The sequence below is a fragment of the Cucumis sativus genome, chromosome 1, assembly GCF_000004075.3.
Source record: "Cucumis sativus cultivar 9930 chromosome 1, Cucumber_9930_V3, whole genome shotgun sequence".
In the NCBI taxonomy this organism is placed as follows: Eukaryota; Viridiplantae; Streptophyta; class Magnoliopsida; order Cucurbitales; family Cucurbitaceae; genus Cucumis; species Cucumis sativus.
This window is the reverse complement of record NC_026655.2, coordinates 9,997,828-10,025,266: the sequence shown is the minus strand read 5'-3', so window position 1 is coordinate 10,025,266 and position 27,439 is coordinate 9,997,828. Positions and strand designations below refer to the sequence as shown.

General features: G+C 30.5%; 3 protein-coding genes and 3 non-coding genes across 7 annotated transcripts; 3 read left to right on the top strand and 3 right to left on the bottom strand.

The window, feature by feature from the left end:
- Positions 1-12,701: 12,701 nt before the first annotated feature.
- LOC101221912 (arogenate dehydratase/prephenate dehydratase 6, chloroplastic) lies at positions 12,702-13,917 on the top strand. The gene has a single exon (XM_004139419.3). The coding sequence runs from the start codon at positions 12,789-12,791 to the stop codon at positions 13,671-13,673; it is 885 nt and encodes a 294-aa protein (XP_004139467.1). The 5' UTR covers positions 12,702-12,788; the 3' UTR covers positions 13,674-13,917.
- Positions 13,918-13,997: 80 nt separating this feature from the next.
- TRNAL-AAG lies at positions 13,998-14,078 on the bottom strand. Its single transcript has one exon. It is a non-coding gene; the product is annotated as a tRNA-Leu (tRNA).
- An 864-nt stretch (positions 14,079-14,942) lies between these two features.
- TRNAL-AAG lies at positions 14,943-15,023 on the top strand. Its single transcript has one exon. It is a non-coding gene; the product is annotated as a tRNA-Leu (tRNA).
- A 1,003-nt stretch (positions 15,024-16,026) lies between these two features.
- Positions 16,027-16,109, bottom strand: TRNAL-UAA. The gene has a single exon. It is a non-coding gene; the product is annotated as a tRNA-Leu (tRNA).
- Positions 16,110-16,219: 110 nt separating this feature from the next.
- Positions 16,220-19,214, top strand: LOC101221685 (splicing factor U2af small subunit B). Of its 2 annotated transcripts, none has more exons than XM_011655960.2 (6): positions 16,220-16,571; positions 16,885-16,971; positions 17,100-17,181; positions 17,315-17,441; positions 17,573-18,039; positions 18,643-19,214. In XM_011655960.2, exons 1-5 carry the CDS (start codon positions 16,335-16,337, stop codon positions 18,018-18,020), a joined length of 981 nt encoding a protein of 326 aa, XP_011654262.1. In that variant the 5' UTR covers positions 16,220-16,334; the 3' UTR covers positions 18,021-18,039; positions 18,643-19,214. The 2 variants fall into 2 exon arrangements, with proteins under 2 accessions (XP_011654262.1, XP_004139466.1); XM_004139418.3 differs by having other exon boundaries at positions 16,221-16,571; positions 18,861-19,214.
- Positions 19,215-23,009: 3,795 nt separating this feature from the next.
- Positions 23,010-26,383, bottom strand: LOC101221444 (uncharacterized protein C227.17c). The gene is made up of 4 exons (XM_004139417.3): positions 25,991-26,383; positions 25,539-25,666; positions 24,307-24,425; positions 23,010-23,383 (listed from the first exon to the last, which is right to left on the bottom strand). Exons 2-4 carry the CDS (start codon positions 25,642-25,644, stop codon positions 23,270-23,272), a joined length of 339 nt encoding a protein of 112 aa, XP_004139465.1. The 5' UTR covers positions 25,645-25,666; positions 25,991-26,383; the 3' UTR covers positions 23,010-23,269.
- Between the last annotated feature and the right edge of the window lie 1,056 nt (positions 26,384-27,439).

Genomic DNA, 27,439 nt, shown 5'->3' with positions numbered 1-27,439 from the left:
GTCAATGTACTAGTAATTTTAGGTTTTCAAATTAAATTGAGTAATGGTTCTATTTAATTATTATGATGGTAGGGCTCTTATACCTTCAAATATAACCTACTACACAAGACTAGTTGGAAGATTGTTATATTTATAAATATCCATACATGATATTTTCTTTGTTGTCCATCGCCTCAACTAGTTCATCTACAAACCAATAAAAGACTATCTAGATGTCGCACATCACTTGCTAAAATACCTAAAAAGGTCACCAGGCCAAGGCATCATGATCAAACTAGTCATCAACTTTCACCTAAAAGTCTTTGCTAATGTTGATTGGGGAGCATGCCTTGACACTCGTTAGTCCATAACTGGTTTTTACATCTTCTTGGGAGACTCTCTAGTAATTGGAAGTTAAAAAATTCAATTACAGTCTCAAGATCCTTTATAGAAGCCGAATACAAAGCACTAGCTTCAATAACTAGTAAACTTAATGTGAATTACATAGTTACTTACTTATCTTCCTGACATCTTCACTACCAACAACAATCTTGTATGATAATCAAGTTACCATTGCAATCATTTCAAATCCAACCTTCCATGAAAGAACCAATAACGAAATTAATTGACACTTTGTTCTTGACAAAATCGTGAATTGGTTCCTCAAAGTTCTATCAATCAAATTTAACCTACAACTAGCGGACATGTTCATAAAAGTCTTAGCTTCCTCTACTTTGTCTCAAATGCTATTCAAGTTAGGAATCATAAACATCCATATTCCAACTTGAGAGAGAGTATTAACTACATAAGAATTAGTTGGCTTGTTTGCTCTAAAACAGGTAAAAGTTGTTATTTGTAAACTGCCTCTCATGCTCTCTATATAATGAGGCTTAATCTATGTATTTTTCATTCAATTGAAATAACTTCCTTTCTCAAACTTTGATAGATAGACATATATTATAAACTCTATCACTACGTATAGTCATCCTCTTCGTTTCGTTTGAATCATGAGAAAAATATATTTTTTACACAACTCTCTAAAAAACATCTTCTCTGTCATTTTTGTTTTCGAGCAAATTCATTCACTAGTGTTGTATTCTGACTGATACTGATGCAACTCCTATCAAGCATTAGGTTGTTTTATCCTCAAGGCAATATAACAATATTAAGAATTGTTTGCAAAATAACTTATAAAGTATGTGGTTTTGGCAACTTAGTTTTTTATCTAATAAGTTGTTGTCTTGCATATTATAATTGAACAATCTAGGCATTTTGTCTAATTGAACAATCTAGGCATTTTGTCTAGGCAATCACCAACTAGCTGAACCCTCTTTTAGACATTCTATCCAATGACCACCTATCAAGCGACCAATCTAGGCAATCATCATCCATGTAACTAGTCTAGGTGATCTTCATCCAGATGACCAGTGTAGGCGATCGCAATAGGCAAACAATTTCCACACGGTTTCTATTTAAAGTATTCAAAACTCACATGCCTAATTGTTGTTTTTTTGCATAGTCAAATTCTAATTCCAACAATTAGAATTAAGAAAAAACATAAATGAAAAAGAAAAGTTAATTTGTCCATATATGCAATATTTTTTGTAATCTTTGTTGTAGTATACAAATATGTTAGCTAGTTTTGTAGTTTATTACCATAGCTACAAAAATAGCACAAAAAAAATAGATAAAATTATTGAAAATATTTACAAAATATAATAAAATTTTAAATTCTCTATTAACTATAGAAACTAACAGATCACAATCCTTTTTATTAACGTCACTAGTAAATACTCATACAAGTGTATCAATATAATATAAATTCTTTTATATTTGAAAATGTCTATGTTATTCTAAAATGAGGTTGAATTTGTCATGTTATAATTTGTTTAATTAATTTTAATTGAAAAATTCAAGAACAAGAAAAGCACATTCAAATGTAGAATTAAATAATCATTATGGGTTTAAGAAAAGTATTTATTAATTAAGCATATATGTTGTTGTCATATTTTAGCTCACCAACCCATTGTTAATTAAAACACTTCGTCAATTTGGGTAACTAAAAGCTTTCATCCTTTTTCCTCTTCCATTGTTACATTATTTCCTAACTATTTTTAAAAAAGAATATTTATAGGTCAAAATTCAAAGTAATCCTTTCCCACTTGGAAGTTTATTTTGATTCCAACCACCCTCCTATTTTTTATTCTTAGAAAAAAAAAAGTAAACATAGAGAAAGTTTTTTATATTTGAATTTAGGTATCCATTTATAAATACCTAAACAATTATTTTAATATTTTTATTATGATTTATGGCAATGTTGAATAATACCATATATATAACTATGTGATGGAGAATATAATTATAGCTCCTTTCAAGAAGGAAATAACTATAGATATACGTTACCAAATAACTTAAGCATTGTTGAATTAATTTTAGACCATATATATCATTTATCGAAAGATTAAGGGTGTGTTTGGTTGAACTATAGAAATGTTTAATTTATTTTTTAAAAATGTTATTTTGAAAATTAAGTTGTTGTTTGACAATGGATCAAAATAGTTTTTGAAACATCATTCTCAAAGTTATTTTGTCAAAAGAATTTAAATAATAATACTTTTTTAATATAACATTTTTTCGTGAGTCCATTCAAATCGACTCGAAATTCTTATTCTCGACTTAAAAAGTATCCTAGTAGTGAGAAAAACTATACATTATTTTATGATGTGTTACACTTGGGTTAGTTATTACACATGAATATTAATTACAATATAGTTTTTATTATTTGATTTTTATCCATTTTCTATTGGAGCATTTTAAAAAATAACAAAATAAATTAAAATATTTACAAGCTATAGCAAAATTTTGAAGTTTATCAATGATAGTCTTCCATTACTGTAGCATATCAATGATTATCATTGATAGAATCTGTTATAGGTCGTAAATATTTTATAAAATTTGCTATTTTTGAAAAAATTTCTTTTCTATTTTCCTGTTAATTTGTATTTATCTCTGGTATTTTCTTCTCAAATAATTCTAAGATTATAAATTTAGATTGACATATATATATATATATATATATATATATATATATATATATATATATATATATATATATATAACCTTAGCTTAATTGGCCTAACGTATGTGTTTTAGACCCAACAATCTCATAAATTTGAATGGCTTTTTCAAAATCTCGAAGCAGTAAAATATTAAAACAAAATAATTCGATGTTATTTTCTTTCATACTATAAGTTATATAACATAAAGTTACAAAAGATGTTATGTTTATAAATATATGTATAATTTTTTTTCTTTTTCCATGCACCAAAATCACTTGGAAGACATTTAGAACAAGAAGAGAAGTAGTTTAGTCTGCTACATAATTGCTTTACTTGAAAAGTTTATTAGCCATGGAGTACTGTATAAAAAGTTTTATAGTACATTGAAGTAGGAGAATTCGAACCCTAAACCTTTTAGCTCCAACGTTCATCATGTTAAATAAGCAAAGCTCTTGTTGCTACTATATAAAAAAATTAATAAGTCATAAATCAACATGTTCAATAGCTAGTAGTAGAGTCGACCAAGTATGAAGCTATTAAAGAAGTTATAAAGTTAACCATTTCTAAGTCCACCCTACAAACTTTTCATTCAAGTATAGTTTAAAAAGATATGTAATATAATATTGTGTCAACCACCCCCACAACTTTTTTCATTGCTCTCATCTTCAACTAGTTGGATACTGCAACCCTACAAACAACATTTCACTTTCTATTGTTTTCAATCATTGTCATTACCAACTTGAAAATATACATTATACCCACTACAAAATCTATTGCTTTTGCAAAATCCATCATTACTTACACCTCCATTCTTGGATTTACCTCTAAATTAAATTATCCAATATCCATCCATTAAATTTTCACGATATATAGTATTTTAGTTTTCTTTAAATACACCAACTAATGTATTTTCAATTATCTATAAACTAGGTCCATTTTAATAGTCATGACAATATTTTGTAGTATGATAAAGTACGATATAAGGTTATAATAGTATTTAAACAACAAAACTCACTTCACAACCACGTTACATTGATATAACTTTAGGTTGGGAACGTAATTTTAAATACTAATTTGATGAGAAGCAATGATAAATAAATAAATGTGATATAGTATGTAGACACACACATATATATGTATTTGGAGGGCATGCATTAGCATTAAAAATGTAAGGAGTTGGGTAGGGGCGGCAGAGGGGTTAGGTGAAGCAAATGGAGAAGATGTTGCGAGGGATTTGGGTGAAGACGTGTCATTTTTTAGCCCCATTTCTTTCTTTTGCTCTCTTTATTTTATTGATATAAGTTATTGGTGTGGTTCATAATAATGTTGACACCTCATTTTATGTGGAATGACATAGTCCACATGTGTTTCAAAAACTCTATTCTATAGTGTTTTTGCTTTTGTATGATTGTTTTATATTTTGTTTTTAACAAGTGTGGAGAGTTGTTTCATAAACCTCCTTTTTAGTTTACTTCTTTCTTTCGTTTTATTATTCTCAACCAACTAAACAATTGCTACATATATAATGATATCATATTACTATTCCCATATTTAATCTATCTTTAGTAACAATTTATTTATTTTTATTCTGAAAGTTGCTACTAACACTTTATGAAACCATTTTAGTGGTTATTTTGTCTTCTTACCCGTGGACGATATTAATAAGGGACACGATACAACCAAATTAGTAGTTCTTTTTTTCTTAAAATGGTTTTAAATATCTCCCAAATCTTTTCAAAATTATAACAAAAGCAGCAAAATATTTACATGTTATTGAACAATTTTGGAAAATAGCAAAAATGTCATGTGATTATTGGCATACAAGGCATAATATATTTAGGAAACCATCGTTTAGATTTGGCTATTCTTACCTATATCATTGTTTAGATTTGATTATTTAGATTTGGCTACCCAAGTTTAAACTATTGTCAAATGTCAACCATTTTTATCAAGATTTTTTGGTACATGATCGTTTATATTTGAAAATCGATCGTTTATATTTGGAATCAAATCGTTTATATTGGAAAAAACTACTATTTATATTTGGAAAACGATCGTTTAAATTTTATACACGATCATTTAGATTTGATCGTTTAAATTTAGCTACCCAAATCTAAATGATTTTTTAATATTCTTTGTACATGATTTTTTAGATTTGGCTATTTTTTGTACATGATCGTTTAGATATGGCTATTCAATATCCAAACAATTTTTTTCACGATCTTTTATATTTGGAACAACCAAATTACTGTTTGAAAAAAAATAAAAGGAAAACTACAAAAGAAGAAGAGAAAAAGACGATGGAAAAAAAATCGCAAAGGAGGAAGAGAAGAAAGACGATGAAAATGAAGTACAAACCTGAAATATTTAGAAAAAATAGACAATTTCATAGACTTTTTCATTTTGTTACAAGGTTCATAAATATTTTATCGGCTTGTTATATTTAATGAAAATTGATATATTTTATTATAGATTTTAGATGTTTATATTATAAATAATAATATTATTTAATAGATATTTGTTGATATTTTCTTCTTATATTTATACATTTGAACATTTGTTGAGCCATGAGAGTATAAATATTACCAAATTCACTCGTTTTCCAAAATTAAACATTTGGAAATATACTTCAAGTCCACCATATTTTTTTCTAAAAGATTTAATGTTTAAAATTAAAACACTTGTACAAATACACTCTTAGTTTGTATTTCAAAATTATTTTGAGTTGTAAATTAAATAACTTTTTTCTAAAATTAAATATTTTGAAATTTTAAACTAAACACAATCTTACATAGTTATTATAACAAAGTTAGAATTTAATTCAAAGTGCTTGAATGTTTCTTAACCAAAATAGATTAAGTGATCACAATGTGTTGCAGTAGTTGAACAAAAAAAAATTGGTGTGATAGAAATTGTAAATTTTGAAATGAGACCGTAAACCCTAAGTATTACTATAGTTGATAGTTTTGCTATATTTATAATTTTTGTAGGTGTACAGTTGTTTATCATTTCTAAATTAATATCCATTGTAATTATGTCTCATGTCCAATTGGACTAAAAGAACTCATTAATTAATTTGGCCCAAGGCACCTAGTCCAAATCCAATTGACTAAGCCCCTAAGTATCATCCAAACTAAAATTCCATCATACCTCTAAAATACTCTATTTACTACAATATTAAGAATATTTTTTATTGATACACCTAAAATGTGCTATCTTCTGTAACTTAATTCACATTTGTGCCTTGGTTTTGCATGTTTATTTTAATTCACATTTGTGGCTTGGTTTTGCATGTTTATTTCATGATTTTGTAAATCTAAAGAAAAAATATCAGGCAAAATTGACTGTCAAGACGAAACAGAGCTCAAACCAACCAAATGGAGCTTTAAATTATCAATCTAAGTCATAAGAGACGAAAAACTTACAAATATGCACTACTAGAAAAATGGGTTTTAATGATACTACTAATCAAGACATTGCATCATTGAAAATAAAAAATGGATGAAGTGAGATCAATTGTGCCTTTGAAAATAAAAATACGGATTATTTATTCACACAATTTAATCTGTTTTGACACAATTTTTGTATTGTTAATTAGTGGCAAATTTTGTGTGTCACTAAAAAATTTCAAATGAAAAAACCTCAAATTTCAATTTTTTTTTAATTTTCCTCCCTCACACGAGTAAAACTAAATAAAAACCTCAATTTTCCTCTCAAGCAAAAACACTATTGTCGAACGAAGTCTTAACACAATTTTTTTTTCTCTCTACCAAAAACACAATAATTCCGTTAAACAAAGTGGGCTACCAGCCCGTTGTGAAGAATCCTTGCCTCCAATTTTTTGCCACCTACCGTCGTCGAACCCACCAATCTAGTCATTGTCGTCGAATAAATTTATTTAGAAATATGAGTTTTAATGACACTTGAAATCAAGAAAAAATGGACGAGAGGGAATAAAATGTGTCGATAAAAATGTAAAAACTCCTACTTCATCCCATGTCGCCGCTGTCTTTCTCTCTCGCAAACGCTGTCCGTCGACGTTTTCCCTCTCTCGCAAACACTCTTCACAACTTTTCCTCTCTGTCAAAAGTTCCTCGTCCGCCATTTGAAGGAGCTCATCAAGTTTCAATGATTAGTCAAAATACATATGCTTGCTCAAACAATTATCGATATTACATAGTTGAACTCATTGTTTTGTGAAATAGAAGTCAAAGAAATTTCTAAACTCGATCATTTGGTGGGCAACACATGAGGAGCAACGTTGACATGGCTGCATATCTCGTCTACCAAGCTCAAACAAAGCATATAGAGATTAAATTGCATTTTGGTAAGAGAGAAGGAGATAAAAGAAAAGCTTGAAATGAGATATGTACCAAAGTGAAGAGCAACTTGCAGATGGCCTAGGCTTGTATTTTGTGAAGTTTATAACCATTTATCTCAAATATAAATACATATCATCACTTGCAATAGCAAATACACTAAGAGGAATATATTCAAATTCAAATCTCTTGTTTTTTTTACTAGATTTTTGTGAAGCAATCTCGATTCGTAGGTTTAACTTTATAATATATTTTACTTTGTAAGATATCTAGTGAGGAGAACAAAGTTGTTTATAATTTAAGTTTTTTGATATCTACTTCGAGTCTTTGTGAATTTGGAAAGATGTTTTTCTGTTTTTATTCTTCTTATTTTTTATGGAGTAATGACGTTTATTGTTTATTTTTTTGTGGTTGTCTAATTGAGCTTGAATGCCTTTAATTTTAAAAAAATAAATAAAGAGAGAAAGATAAGGAAGAAAAACTAGAAAAGAAAGAAAGTTAAAAGGCAAAGAAATGAAATAATAACTTGCCTTTTAAGATATATGTTCCCCTTCATTGAATCTTAAGCATTAGTGCAATTCACATGAACATAACGTCTATCATTAAGATTTCTTGTAATTATCTTTAAACAATATATTTGTTGATGTTGATATATTAAGTCGTCAACTATATGTAATTGTTTGTAACTGAATAAATTAAATGAGATTAGAGCATCACTTTATATTTATGCTTAAGTATATTGATCTTGAGCTTACTCGAGTACTCATCAGCGATGGTTACTAGAAAATGGTAATCGGAGGTTGGCAGTAGTAGTCTACAGAAATTGACGAACAACAATCACTAGAAATATTCGTTGGAAGTTTGTCTATGATGGTTGTTGGGAAAAAGATTAAAAAAATGTTGTATGCTTGTGATTGTCGAAAAATATTTGTCGAAGACACTGATCAAAAGTGGTCAGTGGTGGTCAAAGGAGACGATGTTTGTCGTTGGAAAACGATTATCGGAGGTTGAAAATAATAATCGTCAAAATTGGTCATTGTTGATCATTGTAAACGACCATCAAAAGTTACCTGGCGATAGATGCCAAAAAGAGAACACTGAAGGTTGGCCGACAGTCGTTGTCAAGAAAATGGTCGTCAGAAGTTGGCCATTGTTGGTTGAATATTGTTATTGCCAAACACTAAAAAAAAAGTAGTCGAAGATGGCTGACAGTGGTTGCCAAAAAGTTCAGGTTGAAGGTTGACCAATGTTGGACGTCGTCGATAACTGGAAAACGAATGTTGAAAGTTAGCTGGTGATGAATGCCAAAATAGAGATCATTGGAGGTTGGCCAGAAGCAATTCCTAAGAAAATAGTCATAAGAAGTTGCCCATTGGTGGTTGATCATGGGTACAATCAGACATTGATAAACAGTAGTTGAAAATGGTTAATAGCATTTGCCAAAAAATGGTGGTCGAAGGTTGACCAATGATGTTCTCCAAAAAATAGTCACCAAAATTTGGTTGATGGTGATCACCGAAAGCAGTGATTGAAGGTTGGTCAGTAAAGGACGTTAAAAAATGTCTGGTGGTAGTGACTAGAAAAAGTTGTTAGAATTTGACTGACCACGATTGCTAAACTGTGGTCATCGACAATTGTTTAATGAAAATGTCAAAAAATGATGATCATAGGCAATGTTAGTAGTGGTTAAAAGTTGTCTGATCATGGTCATTGAAAAGTTGGAAAAATGACCATCAAAGGTCGTTGGCAAGCAGCCACCAAAGGTTGGCTGACAACGGTTACTGAAAAAGGGTTGATGAAGTCGGTAGTGGGAGGTTGGCCAATGACAATCACCACAAAATAGTCATAGGAGGTTGGCCAGAAATCGTTGTAGAAATACAATGAATAAAAGTTTTGTTGACAGCTTTCGTTGAGAAAGGTCGTTGAAATTGTAACAACTTATTTTTAATTTAATTATTTGAGAAGACAATCAACACATGCATATAAACCATTTGTTTTCGTAGAATATAGATAACTATAATCTTTACATGTTCAGGATTATAGATACATAAGATTTTATAGATGTTATTTGACATCTTTAAATAACTATGTTTGTTTTGCATACTTTTGTAGATATTTCGGAATATTTTGATAACTGCGTTCATATGATAAGATTTCTACTAAAAAATGTCTTTACATAATGTTCCAAAAGAAAATGTCCTTACGACTATTTATAATTTAATATAAGAGGAATTTAAAAAATGGCAAAATGGACAAACTATTTACACTTTATGGCAAAAATAAGTGTGATGAGTTTTTATCCTTCAATGGTTTTTTTGCCATAAGATGTAAATAGTTTGTATTTTTTTTATTATTCCTCAAAAAATCCTTTTGTATAACCTATTTATTTTTACCAATTTGATTTTTTAATTAATCCAATTTATATTATTTTATATGGAAATTTTTTAAAAATAGTAGATTTTACAAAATATATAAAACCTATAGCAAATTCTATCACTCATAGTCATTATGCTATCAGTGTAGAATCCAAAATTTTGTTATATTTTGTAAATATTTTAATTTATTTTGTTATTTTTAAAAATGTCTTTATTTTATATGTTATATTTTTCAACCATTTTTATGGGTTTTTTTAAAATATAACAAAATGACAAAATATTTACATTGTATTGAACAATTTCGAATATGGAAAAGGCTCACAAGCCTCCAATGAAAAATATAAAAAATGCCCACGTTAACCTGTGATTAATTAGCACTCAGCGCGTGTAATATATATTTGGTACACGAACTTGTACCAAGATTATTTAGATTTGGCTACACAATCGTTTAGATCTGGAGCCAAATCTAAATTATTATTTTTTTCAAACTTTTTTTTGCCTACGCAATCGTTTAGATTTAAAAACAATTTTTTTTCAAGATTCTTTGGTACACGTTTAGATTTGGCTATTGTTTGGTACATGTTCGTTTAGATCTGATCGTTTAAAATTTGGCTATTTTTTTTCAAGATTCCTTTGCTACACAATCCTTTAAATTTGGCTATTCTTTGTTACACGATAGTTTGGATTTGACTATTATTTTGTGCACAATCGTTTAGATTAGATTGTTTAAATTTAAGTAGTCAAATCTGAACAATTTTTTTCAAGATTTTTTTATACACGATCGTTTAGATTTAGCTACAAAAATCTAAAACGGTTATTTTTAAGATTTTTGGTACATTATAGTATAGATTTGGTATACAATCATTTAGATTTAGCTACACAAATCTAAAATCCCACTTTTAAGATTCTTGGTATACGATTGTTTAAATTTAACTATTTTATCGTTTCGATTTGGCTAGCTAATATCCGAACATTTTTTTCAAGATCTTTTATATTTGACTCACAATCTTGAACAAGAAAAATTACAGAAAAAAGAATATAGAAATGAATAACAAACATGGAATATTTAAAACAATTAACCAACTTTATAGGCTTTTCGATTTTGTTACAAAGACTGTAAATATTTTGGTGTTTTGTTATATTCATGAAAATTTTCGATTTTTTTAATCAATACAATTTATATTATTTTATATGTTATCCTTTCTATCTCTGTTTGTTATTTTCCATTTGGTAAGGTTTTGTTTTGAATCATTCCACTTTTTTTTCTTAGAAACTACCAATTTTCTTTTGTTTAATTAAAGATTGAAATGGATGATTGAAAAGTTTGATCCCAAAAGGAATAATTTGAAATTCTCATATTTTTCCCATTGTATTCTGTTCCCACTTGGTTTGGGAAATTTCTCATCTAACATTTACTTTTTAAAAAACAGAGATTTTACTTTTTAAAAAACAGAGATTTTCCTACCAAACTCATTTTCCATTCAAACTAAATATCGCATTCAATATTCCAAACAATTTTCTTTTCTTTTTGGTATTCATTCTCTTTCATCTACTACAACTCACTACAAATTTTCATGAAAACTTTTGGTAACATACACTACTTTTCAACTTAAAAGTAGTGGCTTTGAAATTTTTTTGATTGTGCATCATGTATCCACTTTTAATTAGACATCTACACAAATTGTACATACATCTATGTAGTTCATAATGCATCTAATAAACCTTTTTCAAATTTTAAAAGATAGAAAACCATGCAAAATCAAAATATAGATAGTTTGTCAACCATAGTTTTATTATTGATTTTCTAAAATATAGTTTTTCCTATCTTGATTTTATTACTGTTTTCAAAGATAAGACTGTTTTTAATTTGCTTTATTTCTATAAAATTCTTGAAAATATTAAATTTTGCTGTTTAATAATTTTTTAAAAACTAATTAATGTATTAGACAAATATTTTAATTTTAAATATAATACAACGTTGAACGCTAATCTACATTATGTGTATTAAAATTCATAGGTTTACTAGACACTTGTAACCTGAAACGAAAGTGAAGTAGTGGTACATTTATATTCAAATTTAATTTAGAATAAGGTAAGCTAATGTGTTACAACGTAGATTCCATATCTTGTCCTGCTACTTGCGGTATTGTTATAATAATATTTTCTCTACCTTTTTACGTTATTCTAACTTCTAACCTACCACCCCTACCAATTCAAACAAAAATTATTGTTTATATATCATCAAAATTGTTTTAAATTATATCATTACTTACAATATTTATAAATTTGCTAACGTATATGTATTTCATGATTAATTACATTTAAAACGTAAAAGAGAGAGAGAAAAAAACGAGGTAAAGCATACCATTAATTTATTAAAACCTTTTAAATCTAAGGTTATTATTGTCTACTACTTTTTTTATACAATATGAAGAGGAAAATCCAAGTTTTAAAATTATTTCATTTAATTCTTGAAATCTCAACTCATTGTGTCAATATTCTGTTTAGTCGTCTAACCAATTTCTTTCATGTTATTTTATTTGCAACAATGGAATAGGCTCTCTCTCCTTGGTATAACCATTTGAATCACAAATCTAAAATATTTATATCTGCTATTTTTTCATTCATTTATTTATAAATAATTGAGAAAACTGTTTTTCTTTAGTTTTAAAATTTTGATAATACATAGTCTTCATCGTCGTGAATTTTAAATATATGTATCTTTTTAGTCTAGAGTTTAGAATGGTAGACATTTTTAGTCCCTTCCTATTTATCAAATAAATTTAAAAAGATTTCTCAAATAATTTTAAATTTTTATTTTAATTATTATATAACATTTTAAATGAGAATAATAGTTTTTAAATATCATAAAATTTATATGTCATATAATTAATTTCAAAAAATTAAAGAAAAAATACTTATATAACCTTCCAACTATAAAACCAGCTATGGCTCTGCCAATCATTTCTGTCCACCCACTTTGTAAATTACTCAATAACAAAGAAAAACTCAAGGACTACGCCGTCGCAACCGTCGGAAAGTAGTCTCCGGCTTCAATGGGCGCTCAAAAGCTTCACGTCGCTTACCAAGGGGTTCCCGGTGCTTACTCCGAAGCCGCCGCCGGCAAAGCCTGCCCTAACTGCGTAACAATCCCCTGCGATCAATTCGAAACTGCCTTTCAATCGGTTGAGAATCGCATTGCCGATCTCGCCGTTCTCCCAATTGAAAACTCCCTTGGCGGTTCTATTCATCGTAACTATGATCTTCTCCTCCGCTATACCCTCCACATAATCGGCGAAGTTCAACTACCGGTTCACCATTGCCTCTTAGCCTTACCAGGAGTCCGATCAGAATCCATCAGAAGAATTATTTCCCATCCTCAAGCCCTAGCTCAATGCGAACAAACTCTCACCAAACTCGGCCTCAACGCCGCGCGTGAAGCCTTCGACGATACCGCCGGCGCTGCCGAACACGTAGCCCTCAACAACCTCCGCGATACAGCCGCAATCGCTAGCGCACGCGCCGCCGAGCTGTACGGGCTCGAAATCCTCGAGAACGGAATCCAAGACGATTTGAGAAACGTGACGCGATTCGTTGTCCTAGCACGAGATCCGGTGATTCCGGAACCGGGTTTGGCGTTAAAGACGAGCGTAGTGTTCGCATTGGAGAAAGGAACGGCGGCTCTATTCAAGGTGCTGGCGGCATTTGCGATGAGGAACATTAAGTTGACGAAGATTGAATCGAGGCCGCACCGGAGCTGTCCGATGAGAGTGGAGGAGAGGGTGAAGAGGTTTGAGTATGTGTTTTATGCGGACTTTGAGGCATCAATGGAGGAAGGGAAAGGTGAAGAAGCTATGGCGGAGTTGAAGGAATATGCTTCGTTCTTCAGGGTGTTGGGTTGGTATCCAATGGAGATGGCCATGGCCAACAAAAGTGGTTGAAATCAAAGTATAAGATTATTAATATTGGTGTTGTGTTTTAATTCAAGTTGTATGATTTGTTTATGCATTGATTTTTTAAATTGTTGTTCATAAGCATAATCCACTGCTGACTATTTTGATGTTGTTTGATTGATGATACAAAATGTTCAAATGTAAAACCCAAAAGCTAGATTTGAAGAACTATTTGGTTGGACTCTTTCCCCTTCTATTGTTTTAAAAGAAATAAATAATTATGATTACAAAATTTGAATGGGTTTAGGATGTTATATAATGGAAATTCCAAAATTGTTTTATTAAGCCCCATGGGCAATCATACAAAAAGATTGTTGAGAGTGGGATTTGAACCCACGCCCTTTCGGACCAGAACCTTAATCTGGCGCCTTAGACCAACTCGGCCATCTCAACTTTTGTTACCATACAATATTTTGTTTTAAATATCTAATCTTTCTAAGATATGGTTCTAAAGTTTTATATGATTGATCTCTAAACCTTCAATTTATACCTAATAAACCATTTACAATCGAAAAAACAAACAACTACTTCTCTGCTTCAACTTTTTCCTTGTTTTGTTTCCATGCATTTACTTGTGATTTAGAAATTATTACCTACCTTTGAGTTCTAGTTAGAACAAGTTCATATTAATAACTATTAAAATGTTTTATATTACAATAATTTGACTCATATGCACTTGCCCAATAACAACTGTGGTTTAAGCGTTATAATTTTTTTTTTGCAAGGTCATTTGATGGGTATATAATTTATGGTTTCGGTTTATTCTTAGTGTATAGAGATAAGGAGATATTCTTTGATTCAAACACAATTGAAACAAGGGATGATACACTCTAACTAATTTGATCTCTACTCTATTGTAGTATTAGTCTTTATAAAACATTAACCTCAATGCAGCAGTTGCAAGGTACAAATGATTGGTATTATTAGTTATTTCGTATCTTCTTAGCTTGTTCTTAGATAATGTGTTTTCATTTTCAAAATTTTAAACCATTTGTTTGAGTCTTGATACCAATATGTATTATTTTATTATCCTTCAGCTAGACTATTTTGGGAGACAATTATCAATAGATTTTAATAATTAGATCACTACTGTTGATGGTATTCTTTTTATTGTTCTACCTAGTTTGAAACTTCTATTTAGAAAAAAGTGACGTTCGCGCTTTTCCTTGGGATTTGTTTCCTTGGGTTGTATTTCTTTAGAACCATATTTTATATAATTTAGATATATAAAATAAAAATAGTGTTTATCAAACAAAGGTTGAGATGGCCGAGTTGGTCTAAGGCGCCAGATTAAGGTTCTGGTCCGAAAGGGCGTGGGTTCAAATCCCACTCTCAACAATCTTTTTCTATGATCGCCCGTAAATGACTATTTTAGACATGAGTATTTTTACCTATTACAATCTAAGTTTGGAGCTGTTAAAATGTTCAAATAACATGACATTGAAGTTTTGGATTTATTAACTAAAACTACTAAAATACTATAAGACTCGGGATTCGATTGAATAACGAGCTAGGAATGTAATTTACAAGTGAAACACACTCTTTCTTATTTATTCTTCTAGAATTTCTTTCATCTTGTTCATTTCTCATCTTTTATTTTTCTTCTTGGTACAAGATCTAAATGATATTGGTACAGGATCTAAACGATATGTACCAATATTTAAACGATAAATTGTCTATCCCAAATAAACAAAAATAGACCACTATCACCAATAGATCATTTTGATTTGGTACAAAATTATTTAAACTGGATACAAGATTATTTAGACTAGGTAGAAGGGTACAAGATTGTTTAGACTTGGTAGAATGGTACAAAATCATTTAAACTTGTTACAAGAGCATTTAAACATAGTACAAAATCATTTTTCCATGTGCATGCGGCTGTTTAATCGCTGAGATATTTTTGTTATTCCACGTTGTGAGCTTGTGAGTTTTTTCATTTTTTTAAATTGTTTTATACGATGTAAATATTTTCGTGTTTTATTTTGTTTTTTAAAAGGCGTCTTGTTAATATCTATTAATTAATTTAAAATAGTTATAAAGTGAAAATTTAAAACTAATTTTAATAGTGATAAAAATTAACAAGCGTTAATTAATTACTAATTATTATAATTATTTTAAATTAATCATTAAAAAAAGGGAGGTAAAAATAAAGATGATTTAAAGGCTTTCGCTACTCTTATTTGTGAAGGCTTAGAGATTTGATCTCATTTTTGAGTTGGAACGAGAGGATTAAAGACTAAATAAAATAATATTATATTTTTCACCTATTTTCCAAAAAAATTTATAGACGATTTCGATGCTTTCACCAAACAAATGAGGAAAGCAAATAAAAAGAGGATGCTGGCTGTGGGGTTCGAACCCACGCGCACTTATGTGCAGAAGATCTTAAGTCTTCCCCCTTAACCTCTCGGGCAAACCAGCTGTTTTGTTCGTTAACATTGATTTCTCTTTATATAACTAAGTTGAATTAAATAGTAATGAATCTTCTAGACGTCCCCCCAAGGCTTTCCCATGAACATTCTAGAGAAACAGCTTAAATAAAACTCCACCCATCATCATTTTCTTTCTCTTCTTCTTCTGCTTCTTCTCCATTTTCATCTCATTCCAATTCTGTACCCAATTTCTTCCTTTCTCCCACGGCTGGAAATGGCGGAGCATTTGGCATCCATATTCGGAACCGAGAAGGACAGAGTTAACTGTCCCTTCTACTTCAAGATCGGGGCCTGCCGCCACGGTGATAGGTGTTCACGGTTGCACACCAAGCCTAGTATCAGCCCCACCCTCCTGCTTTCTAATATGTATCAGAGACCTGACATGATTACTCCTGGTGTCGACGCGCAAGGGAATCCAATTGACCCTCGCAACATCCAGGACCATTTTGAGGTACATTTTCTCTTGTTTACTACTATTTTTATCATGAATTTTCACGTTATTATTATTATTTTTGAACGGGGGTCGGGGTGGATCTTGGCTTTTTTTTTAGGTTGGATTGCTATTATTTTTATCGTAATCTTAGACGTCGTTTTGTTTAGTTGATTTTCAAGTGATCGTGTTATCATGGATAGAGTAAGATATCTTTTTTGTGTCCTCATTAACTTCCTTACGCTCTTGGCGTGGCTTGTAAATTTTTTTATTTTGAATCATCATTTGCGCGTGGAACAATTGTAGCTTTATTGTTGATCTGTCTACATTTCAGGAGTTCTATGAAGATCTATTTCAGGAACTGAACAAGTACGGGGAGATTGAAAGTTTGAATGTATGTGACAATCTAGCTGACCATATGGTAATACTCTCCTCTTTGCTCATTGTTTGAAGGGAAATAATTTTACAAATCTGCCTTTCAACTTTGATGTATGCTATTTCATTGTAGAATTAGCTAATGAGTAGTTATCTAATGATGTGTTTGATTAGGTGGGCAATGTTTATGTTCAATTTCGAGAGGAGGAGCAAGCAGCAAATGCTCTTCGGAATCTTAGTGGCAGATTCTATGCTGGTCAGTTGAAGTTTCTGTCTTCTCCTGCCCCTTTATTTTTCCCTTCATATTTATACTTTTTGTCTGCAGCTTTTGATTTTAGAATCGGGTGAAATGAATCTGGTAACCTATGTATATAACTGTTTCTTTGCAGGACGCCCGATCATTGTCGACTTCTCTCCAGTTACAGACTTTAGAGAAGCTACATGTAGGCAATATGAAGAAAACATGTGTAATCGTGGTGGGTATTGCAATTTCATGCATTTGAAGAGGATTGGCAGGTATATTATCTTCACCACCTCCCTCTTTTCCCTCTGAGATGTATTATTCTTCCTGTTGATATTGTATTGCCACTTCTTGTAAGTTGTATGCGTACTTTATTTGATAGCCATGGTAATTTCTTGTCTTTCAGAGAGCTGAGGCATGAACTGTTTGCAATGTATCGTCGAAGGCATAGTCATAGTAGGAGCAGAAGCCGCAGCCCCTATAGGCATCGAAGTTATGAAGAACGCTCTTATGGCAAGCATGGTCATAGTCGAAGGTATGATGAGAGAGATGCGTATCATGAAAGTCGGAGTAGGAGGCATAGGACTACAAGCCCTGGCCATAGAAGCAGGAGCCGTAGTCCACGTGGAAGGAAGAACCGAAGTCCAGTTAGGGAAGGGAGTGAAGAGAGGCGTGCTAAAATTGAGCAGTGGAACAAGGAGAGAGAACAAGGAAATGATAATAATGCCAATTCTGATGACAACAGAAATAACCATGAGAAAAGCTACGACAGTGAGGTGAAGTATGCAAATCAAACCTGTGGCTATGAGGAGCAGCAACAGCGGCAGCCTCCTGAGCAAGGCTATGGTTACTGATCTGTTTACTTGAACTTAGGTACTACTTCCAAGGTTTCTGTTTGAGGTCTTGCATTCATTCCTTAAAATGTCCCTAGTAGTGTTATCCCAATACGTAAGAAGTTGCTGGTTCTAGTTATCTGATCTCCCCAACATCTCTTTGATCTTTTTTTAGCCATTAGAGTAGGTAACAACATTTTTTTCATTAGTGGATTGGTTAGGAACGTGTCCAGCTTAGGGAACTTAAAAGAAAAAATAGAAAAATGGAAGGGGAAACTGTTTGCGAGACAGAACAAATGAAACAGTGCTAGAAGATGCAAGAAATGGTGGTTAAAAATTAAGTTCTTTTCCCCTATTGGATGTTAACCAGTTTATTCCCTTTGATTTGTGGAAAGTGAGAGAATGTGTAGAAGGAAACCCCCTGTCTTATCAGAAGATTCTTCAGTTAACCCTGTGGTACATCTAGAAAGCATCATAAAAATTGAAATAGATCTTTGAAAACCTCTTTTTCTTGACAGCGATTTGTTTTTGGACGTGTGTTTGTCTTCATTTAAATTTCATTAACATGTTTCAATTGCAGTCATGGCATTGATACTTACAATATCCATAATTCTATAGCAAACGTATAAATTTGATTTTACAGTCAGGGATTAAGACTGCTGCCCATGAGGACTTGTGAACGATTCCATTTATCGTATTACGGTTTCTTTCCCTTATGAACTTTTTTGCATTACCTTTTTGTTGATATTAAGAAAAAATGTGATCTCATCATTATCTAAGTTTTTGCAGGTTCAGGTTGTTTCCCTGCTTCTAGACTCTAAATTTTCCAAGCTAAGATGTGATCATGAAATTTTTGTACAGGTTAATATGGTCCACTGTGTAGGATGATTGGCTTTACAGGATGTGCAGGTTTTGGCCCTAACAAAGATGAGGCATTCGTGTGGATGGCTGAAGACTGAAGGCAACATTGAGTCACTTTGGCGTCTTTAACATTGATGTGGTGGGCTGCAATTGCAGGTTAGGGATCATGCTAGAAACATTTTGTATTTGTTTCATATATTGTTGTTAAAAGGAAGAGAACTTGGGGGTGGGGGTGTTTGTGATGGAGTAAATAGCCTTAAGATATATCTGATTGTGACTTTCTTTAAAAACTGGACTCACTAGTGATTTCTTATTGAGTGGTATAGAAAGCTCTTTCTCTATATTATATGATTAGATTAGATGTTAGAATATATAGCATTTACATGTGATTTAACTGTTTTGGGATTTAATAGGTTAGGGGATAAGTTTAGATTTATGATATACAATATAATTTTTGGATCTTTCATCAAACACGTTCCAATTTTGGATATTTTTGCGTGCAAGGGCAGTAGAATTTTGTAAGGTTAGGGAACTCATATTTCATTCAAATTTTACAAACTTCTTACATTTTATGGTGCCACAAATATTCCGTTATTTAATTTTCATATTTTATTTAATCAAGTGTGTTTATGCTTATTTTACCATTATTTTGTTTGAGTTACATATTTTTTAATCTTTAATATTTAAAGATACAAGCTGAGTTAAATTCTTATTGGCTAACTTTTATATATCTGTTGTTGTTTGTCTTCTTAGATGGTTGTCTGTGTGAAGAACTAATATCAAACACAACACATCATAACTGGATGTTATTCTTTATTTTCTTTAATGAATGGCGTCATAAATATCGATAATTATTATATTATTTAAACTTTTATATACTAATATCAATTTTAGAAGGCAAATATTTGTAATAAAGAAATAGTTTTTTAAAATGTTATAACAAATTGATATAATATTTACACTATATAATACAATTTTGAAAAAAAAACACGGGTCTATTATATGAAATAATAAAAATATTTTACGATCATACATGTGTGCAAAAAATTTGAGTATAATATTGGTACATGATCAATTACTAAGATCGTCTATCAAGTTCAAATGATTTTGGTTTACAATCATGTACTAAGATTATTTATATTTAGTATAAGATTGTGTACCACGATTGTCTAGATTTAGTATGAGATTGTGTACCATGGTCGTCTAGATTTAGTACACAACAATTGTGTCAGATCTAAATGATCGTGTATCAAGATCTAAACGATTTTTGTTCAAGATCGTGTATCAAGATCTTTTATATTTGGTACACAATTATGTACTAATTGTACCAAGATCTAAACGATTTTTGTTCAAGATCGTGTATCAAGATCTTTTATATTTGGTACACAATCATGTACTAATTAAGATAGTTTAGATTTTAGTGTATGATCGTTTAGATCTAGAAGAGGAAACGTATGAGAGATGATGAAGAAAAAAAGAAATTTTGGAGAAAATAAAGAAATCACAAGTAAGAACTAGTGGTTGATATGAAGAAGAATAAGTAATAATATGAAGAGAAGATGGATCACAAGGAACAAGAAAAAGAAATGAAAAATGGTTTGCAATGCCAAGGACAAATATGAGATTTATGAAAATATTTTATCAGTTTCATGACATTTTTTTATTTTGTTACACGGGTCGTAAATAAGAGTCCTTGCAAGAATACTAAAAAGTCTTATGATAATAGAGTCTATCTAACTACATTTTTTAAATTGCAAAAGTAACAAATTTAAAAATCGAATAACTCTATAATTACGTATGATAGCAGATATCACTAATTTTGTGATATTCACAATATAAAAAAAAATAGGTGTCATTAGTTTTTTTTTTTCTAAATGTTTTTGTCATCAATTTTTCTCATAAATATTTTGGTATTTTGTTATATTTATGAAAATTAATTTTAAAGAAAGAAGTGTAAATGAAAAAATTACATAAATACTTTTAAAATATAACAAAATCTCAATTTCTATTAATGCTATTGATAGAAGTCTATCAACGTTTTATCATTGGTAAAATTAATATTTACAAAATAGGAAGGTTTTACATATGATAATAAGAAATGATATTATTATCACATTAAGAATTATTTTTGGATAATTTTTAAATTTCAATATTTGTGTTTTGATTCATTTTTTAACTAATATTTCTTGAGCTAAGCACACTTTAGCATATACTCACCAATATCGTAAACACGAAATTTAGAAATAAACAACCAGAACATGTTAGATTGAACGTACAATTCAAAATAAAATATATAATAAATAAGAGATGAAACGTGTTTGAATAAGATTTAAATGTTAAAATAATGTTAATTAGATTCATGTTAACATCAAAGGTTCAGTTAATATGAATGTGATTTATATTAAATGGTTAGCCTAAATTTATAGCATATGAGAAGAAAGAGTTGGTGAAACTCGAGCTGATCTTGCAGACTTGTGGAAGATGAAAATGGTTTCATCAAATAAACTATTTCTTCTTCCATGTATCTATAATTCCTTCATGTTTTTGTAAATTTTGCTATATATAATTTCGATTTGATTTTTCGTTGAAATTTTCGATAAATACAAAATACAATAAATGCATATTTCGATCATTTCCTTCAACTAATAAACGTTTTATGTTATTAATTTTCTTTCTTAAATCATGTAATATAGTATCTAGTCTATAATAAACTTCTTTTCTCTTTTTAATTTAATAATATTGTGCGATTAATGAATTGTTTTTTTAAGTTTCTAAACTCTAGACTATTTATTTCTTTTTATGATCAATGATGCTCCTTGTAAACTTACAACATACAAAATATCATATAGTTTACAATATATATCATATATAATTAAACATACTAGCATATACATAATATTTCATATATGTTACAGTATATATTAAATATCATTAAATATTAAACATTAAGTATCACGAATATATCTTTAAGCAATAAACACATAATATATCATATATTATACAATATATATAAAATATCATTAGCAATATCTTTTTCTAATTTCATGAATATAAATTTGTACTCTCACATAATGTAAAATTTGTTACAAAATTTAAATACAATGTGAAATATGCACGTGTACATTGTTATCTAATATTATGTTAAATATACAAGGTATATTATGATCTATTTCAATCGAAAACAATCTCAATCATGATAAGATTTTACAAATTAACTTTCAATATATAAAAATCAATGCAAATTTTATTAAATATAATAAGCATATATTAGAAATTAATAAATTATGTGGAATATATGAAAAACAATGCAAAAACGAATGAAAATGACGTGATATTTATACTTGATTGACTGTAAATAGGAATATATATCGTAAATTACGTGACATATATACTACATTCCCTATGAATTTTCTTTTCTTGAAAAAATTTACTGAAAATTCCACTAGCGTACAATATTTCACAATTTCATACACATAATTAATAATATGAAACAAATATGTACTTAACAACAAAATTTAAAAGAGATGAATGAAATAAGAAAGAATATAATGGATAGAGAAAGAGAATGGAAAGGGATAGAGATACCAAAGGGATGGAAGAATTTTTTAACAAAATCACCAGAAGAATAATTAAAAGATAATTTTAATTGTAATATTACTAGAATAAATCGTATATCATATTTACATAAAATATCTAAAAATACAAATATTGTGCAAATTTCAAGAAACTCTCCCAACAAAACTTATCAGTTCCTCTAGACCGAGTTTGACACCAAGCTTGTCCATTTATTTAATTTGGAAATAAAATTATTTATGAAAGGACCAAAATACCCTTTGTACTCAGATACTTTCACCGTTTTTGTTGCAGGAAGCTATAGAGCTCTAAGAAATTCCAAACTTCTATAACTAAAAATTAAACTTTAATTTAAACTAATCTACCATATATTTGTGTTAGCTATTGAATGAAATATTTGTGTTAGCTATGGAATGAAATATTTGCTATTGAATGAAGTGTTTATGATGTACCAATCAAACAAGTCAACCAACAACCATATAACTTATATTCTCAACTTTGGTCATAAATTGAACTCGACCACTGTGAACTTATTAATTATTAATGTATGATGGAAAATCATCAAAGACAGGGTGATATTTGAACACAGGATGGAGAATCATTTTCATTCTATTCGGACATATAGAAGATGTGCAAGAAATGATTTTCTGACCAAAACAGTTCTCTGAACTTCTGGATAAACAACATAACTTATTTATTCTATTAACACATCGTGATGGCTCATTTCTCCACCAAAATGTACTTTAAAAGGTAATAATGATAATAATAACAAGATCAAAATTTATATAAAAAATAGTCTTACAAAATGAGGATCGAAACAGAAGACGGAATCATTTTCATTCTATTTCTTCTAAATGTCCGAAGAGTTCTTTCCAATGTGATGATGCTTCTTCTGGGGTTCGAAAAGTCCAGATGTGAGATTTTGCTTTTTCTCTGCTTTCAAGAATTTCCTGCATTCCAAGTACATTTTTTTAAGGAAAAAAAAGAAAAGAAAAGGCCCCGTGTAAACTAGCTAACGGACTTCCAAATGGTCCATTCTTGTAAACGATAACTGCTGAAAATACTTATAAATATAACAAAATTTCGCTCTGTTAGACATCTATCAGTGTTTTAAATGATAGTGTCTATCAATACTATAAGTGATATTTTGCCATATTTGTAAATATTTTAGTTCATTTTCCTATATCTAAAAACAAACTATATATGCCGTGTGTACTTCCTTCTTTCTCTTCTTTCTTTTTCTTTTCAGGTGAAAAAAAATAAGAAAAAGAAGTTCCTATTGGTTTGTATGTAAAACATGAATGGTTATTATTCCTCATTAAGAATCCATCCCCAGAAACTAAAGAAACAACCACCTCAACATCTTTGTTGTCATTTACTTATTATTATAGACAAAAGCATGTCAAGCCTTCAATTGTTAATACATATGTTAGTAGAGGTAGAAAAATGAGAATCCCCCCACTTAAGTGCTGTACTTGTTTACTGTTTATTTTGCCTTTTTAGTTTGGTTATTTAGTTGGCTTCTAGTGTATTTTTAGGGGAGGCTTTTGTGAGTTGTGCTGTGGTTAGTACATCACAGAGGGAGACCTTCGCCTACTCGAACTGGTTTATTATATATTGTTAATTAAAACTTAACAACGATGTGGTGAAAATCATCATATCAAGGGCCAAAAAATAATTCCTAGGAGAGCTGATAGACCCTCCAATTACTAAAGTCTAAAAGCTTTGGTCATTTGAAAGCTCCCCTACAATTCACAGATCCGAGCTATTTAATTTTTTTAATGCAACATAGAATGAAGAACGGCAAGATTTCAGCATTCTTGAAATATATAAACTATATGGCCCCCAAGGTATTTTTGTATTAGATAAATACCTGAACCTCAGAAGCTCTTTTCGTCTTTAGAGTTAAACAGTCAACAAGAGCTGTCCATTTGTTAGAACAGTTATCAAAAACTCCAACCCTGTAGTATTGCTGCATCTGATGAACCGGAGCTGCCAGTAAATGTAACCATTAGATCTACAAGTTAACAATTAGGTCCAAAGATGACCTCGTCAATATGGAAAAGGAGGTCTACGACAGCAAAAATTAGGTGTGAATATGAGTATCAGATAGTTTCAGCAACGATAACCCAATTTTTTTTAAAAAAATTGACAACAATGAAAAAAGAAATTGAACTGGTTTGGAGAATAAGGGACATTCGAACTAGTTGGAAAAATGAGGAACCTAAAAACATTTCAGAAGTTAAAAGACATTAACCCTCTTCCTTAATTGATATGTAAACTTAAAAAAAAAAAAAAAAAACTCTCCAATTAACTAACTAATGGCAAAAGGCTAAAAGTAAAAATCATTAAATTGTAAGTTTAAAATCCAACTATCACAATCCAAGAAATAAATCCAGAACTAGTGTGCAAATAATTCTTTGTTTTTAGTAAGAAACTAACTTCCATTTTATCAACTAAAAAGAGAGGAGATACGATATCTCCAGTCTCCAGTCTCCAGACGCAAACAGGTAACAAAAAAGAGGCTCAACTGGTGTAAATCTGAGTTAGGTAGGCTGTAGTTACAATAATAAATAAATAAATTAGAGGACTCAGTACAAGCAAAAAAGTATGAATAAATCCCAAAAACTATCCTAGTTAGAATCTTGAACACCAAAAAATCATATCATTCCTCAAAACCAAAAGCCTCCAAAGAAGGGCAAGAACACCGTAAAACCAAGGGTGGTTGCAAAAACACCATGCAAATAATAAAATTAGCTCTGTAAAGTAACTGTCCGCCTAACAAAAAAAAGAACTATTTTAGTAGATTGATGAGCCAGTTTTTAGTAGATAAGATAGAGCATGGAGAACCATAATAGTTCCAAAAGACAAGCAACTTCATTCATGGACTTGGCTTAAACATTATCGTACTATACTACATCCGCCAACCAAACAACTAAGGGATTCCCCGTTTGCTAGGTCTATTTTATTATTCTTGTCTATAAACAAGAAGATGGCAAACAGATCAAATTTGCTAATGATTAGAGGGACACATTGCAAAAGTAAAAGGTAAGTAACATGAAATTATGAAAATAATATCAAAAAGTTGAAAATAAAGTTGCATACAATAGCAGAACCACAGAGCATCAAAGCAGGTGGTGCAGGACAACCGCTTCCTCGATCCCAAGGTGTTATTCTGTTTCTCAGGTGTTATACTCTCTACTCCTTCCATGTCTCCCAATTCAAAAGGCAATCTAAAAAATTTAGATTGAAGAAATCAAAATCCATTACACATAACAAAGATGCATGAATTTTAAGCACAATAAGGATGGCATAAATTGGCAGAAGGTATAATTAACAAAGACTTCCACATAAATATTCAAACAAAATTGGATCAATCAAATCAACACATGCAACTGAATTGATAATGCAATTCTCTCCAAAAGGCTTCAGCATTCATTCTCTCCAAATAAAATCCCAACCTAATCCGTTTCATCATAATTTCTTTAATAAGACTGTACCCAGCCCTAATTTCAGTAAAATTTTGCAAACTTCCAGCATCGTGCGTGGGTACTAACCTCCCGCCTGCCCTCGTAGTCAGCTCTCGTACGCCTGCTGGAGTATTTCCCCTCTCCTCTTCAAATTCATAAAATTGAAGTTTTCTATGATCTTTCAATTTTTCATTTCTTCAGGTTCATGCCTTGTGCCAGTTTGATTTTGGATCGATGTTGGGTAGAGTCTTGAGTGTTTCCAGTTATGTTTTGTCTGTGGCTTCACTGTAAATGGTGACCGACGGTAGGTGGCGACTGGCGAGGCAAAGGAGATCGAATAGAAATAGATGGAGAGGGCCGGCCGGCGCGATGGAAGAAGCGGAGACGAAAGACAAAGAGGAAGAGGAGATGCGAAATGAGAGCGTGAAGGGAAGGGGGATGGAGCGACTGGTAGTGGGTTCGATAAAAAACACAAAACCTAAACCAAACTTATATATAATGTTATTCTACTCAAACTCGGTCATCAATTTTTAAACCGTGGTCTTGTCAAACTCACAGTCCTAAATTTCTAATAGCCATCCAGGTTAACCTCCAATGGCTTGTAACATTTGAAAATGCATGTTAATAGAGAAGTTACGATTAATTCCTTATAACCTCGAGCTAATAATTGAATAAGCAACATGAGTAATAGTACGAAAAGACAAAATAGAACACCAACACAACGGTAATCCAATTCAACGTAATCACACATACATCTAGAAGGTCTTTAGCCCGATTGAAAATATCACTTATAAAGATTGAGGATGATCACAAGCACATAACTTATCAAAAATCAACTGTTTTAAATTATATGACTTTTATAAGATAAACATTTAGGCTCCCTTTAAACCACTTGATGTGTGAACAAGAAATTTGATCTAGGCTCCCTTAAATCACATGCTTCATGCTTCACAAATGTTCAGACTCCCCCTATGAGAGACTCCTTAAAATAATCTTTAATGTTAGACTCCCATAATTTGCATAAATCTTCTCAAACAAGTACTTCACAATGATAGTAACAAGATGTTGGCACCACATAAAACTGAGTATTTCGTAAAAGACTTTCTCAATACATAATTTGTTGTGCATGCACTCCCACTTCTATTCTTTCACAAACACGAGTATACCACGCGACCCACAAAACCCATATGCTGTATTTTAGGACAAAACAACCAAAGTCAACTTCATCTATTTATTAAATAAATATTAACTATATTTATTAATAAATATTAACGAATATATATATAATAACAACCACAAACCAACTAATAAATATTAGCCATAAGGAATCTATGTTCCAATTTTTCCCTTAATAAAATAACCCAACCCAAATCTGTAAAACATATATTTTTCAATTTTGTACCAATATAGTCAATTTATCACATTAAACATGCTAAACAAATGAAATTAGAGACATGACAAATAACAATAGCTCTTTTTGAGACCTATATCACACAAACACCAAAGGTATGGGTTTTACAATTTTGTTTCCTTGTC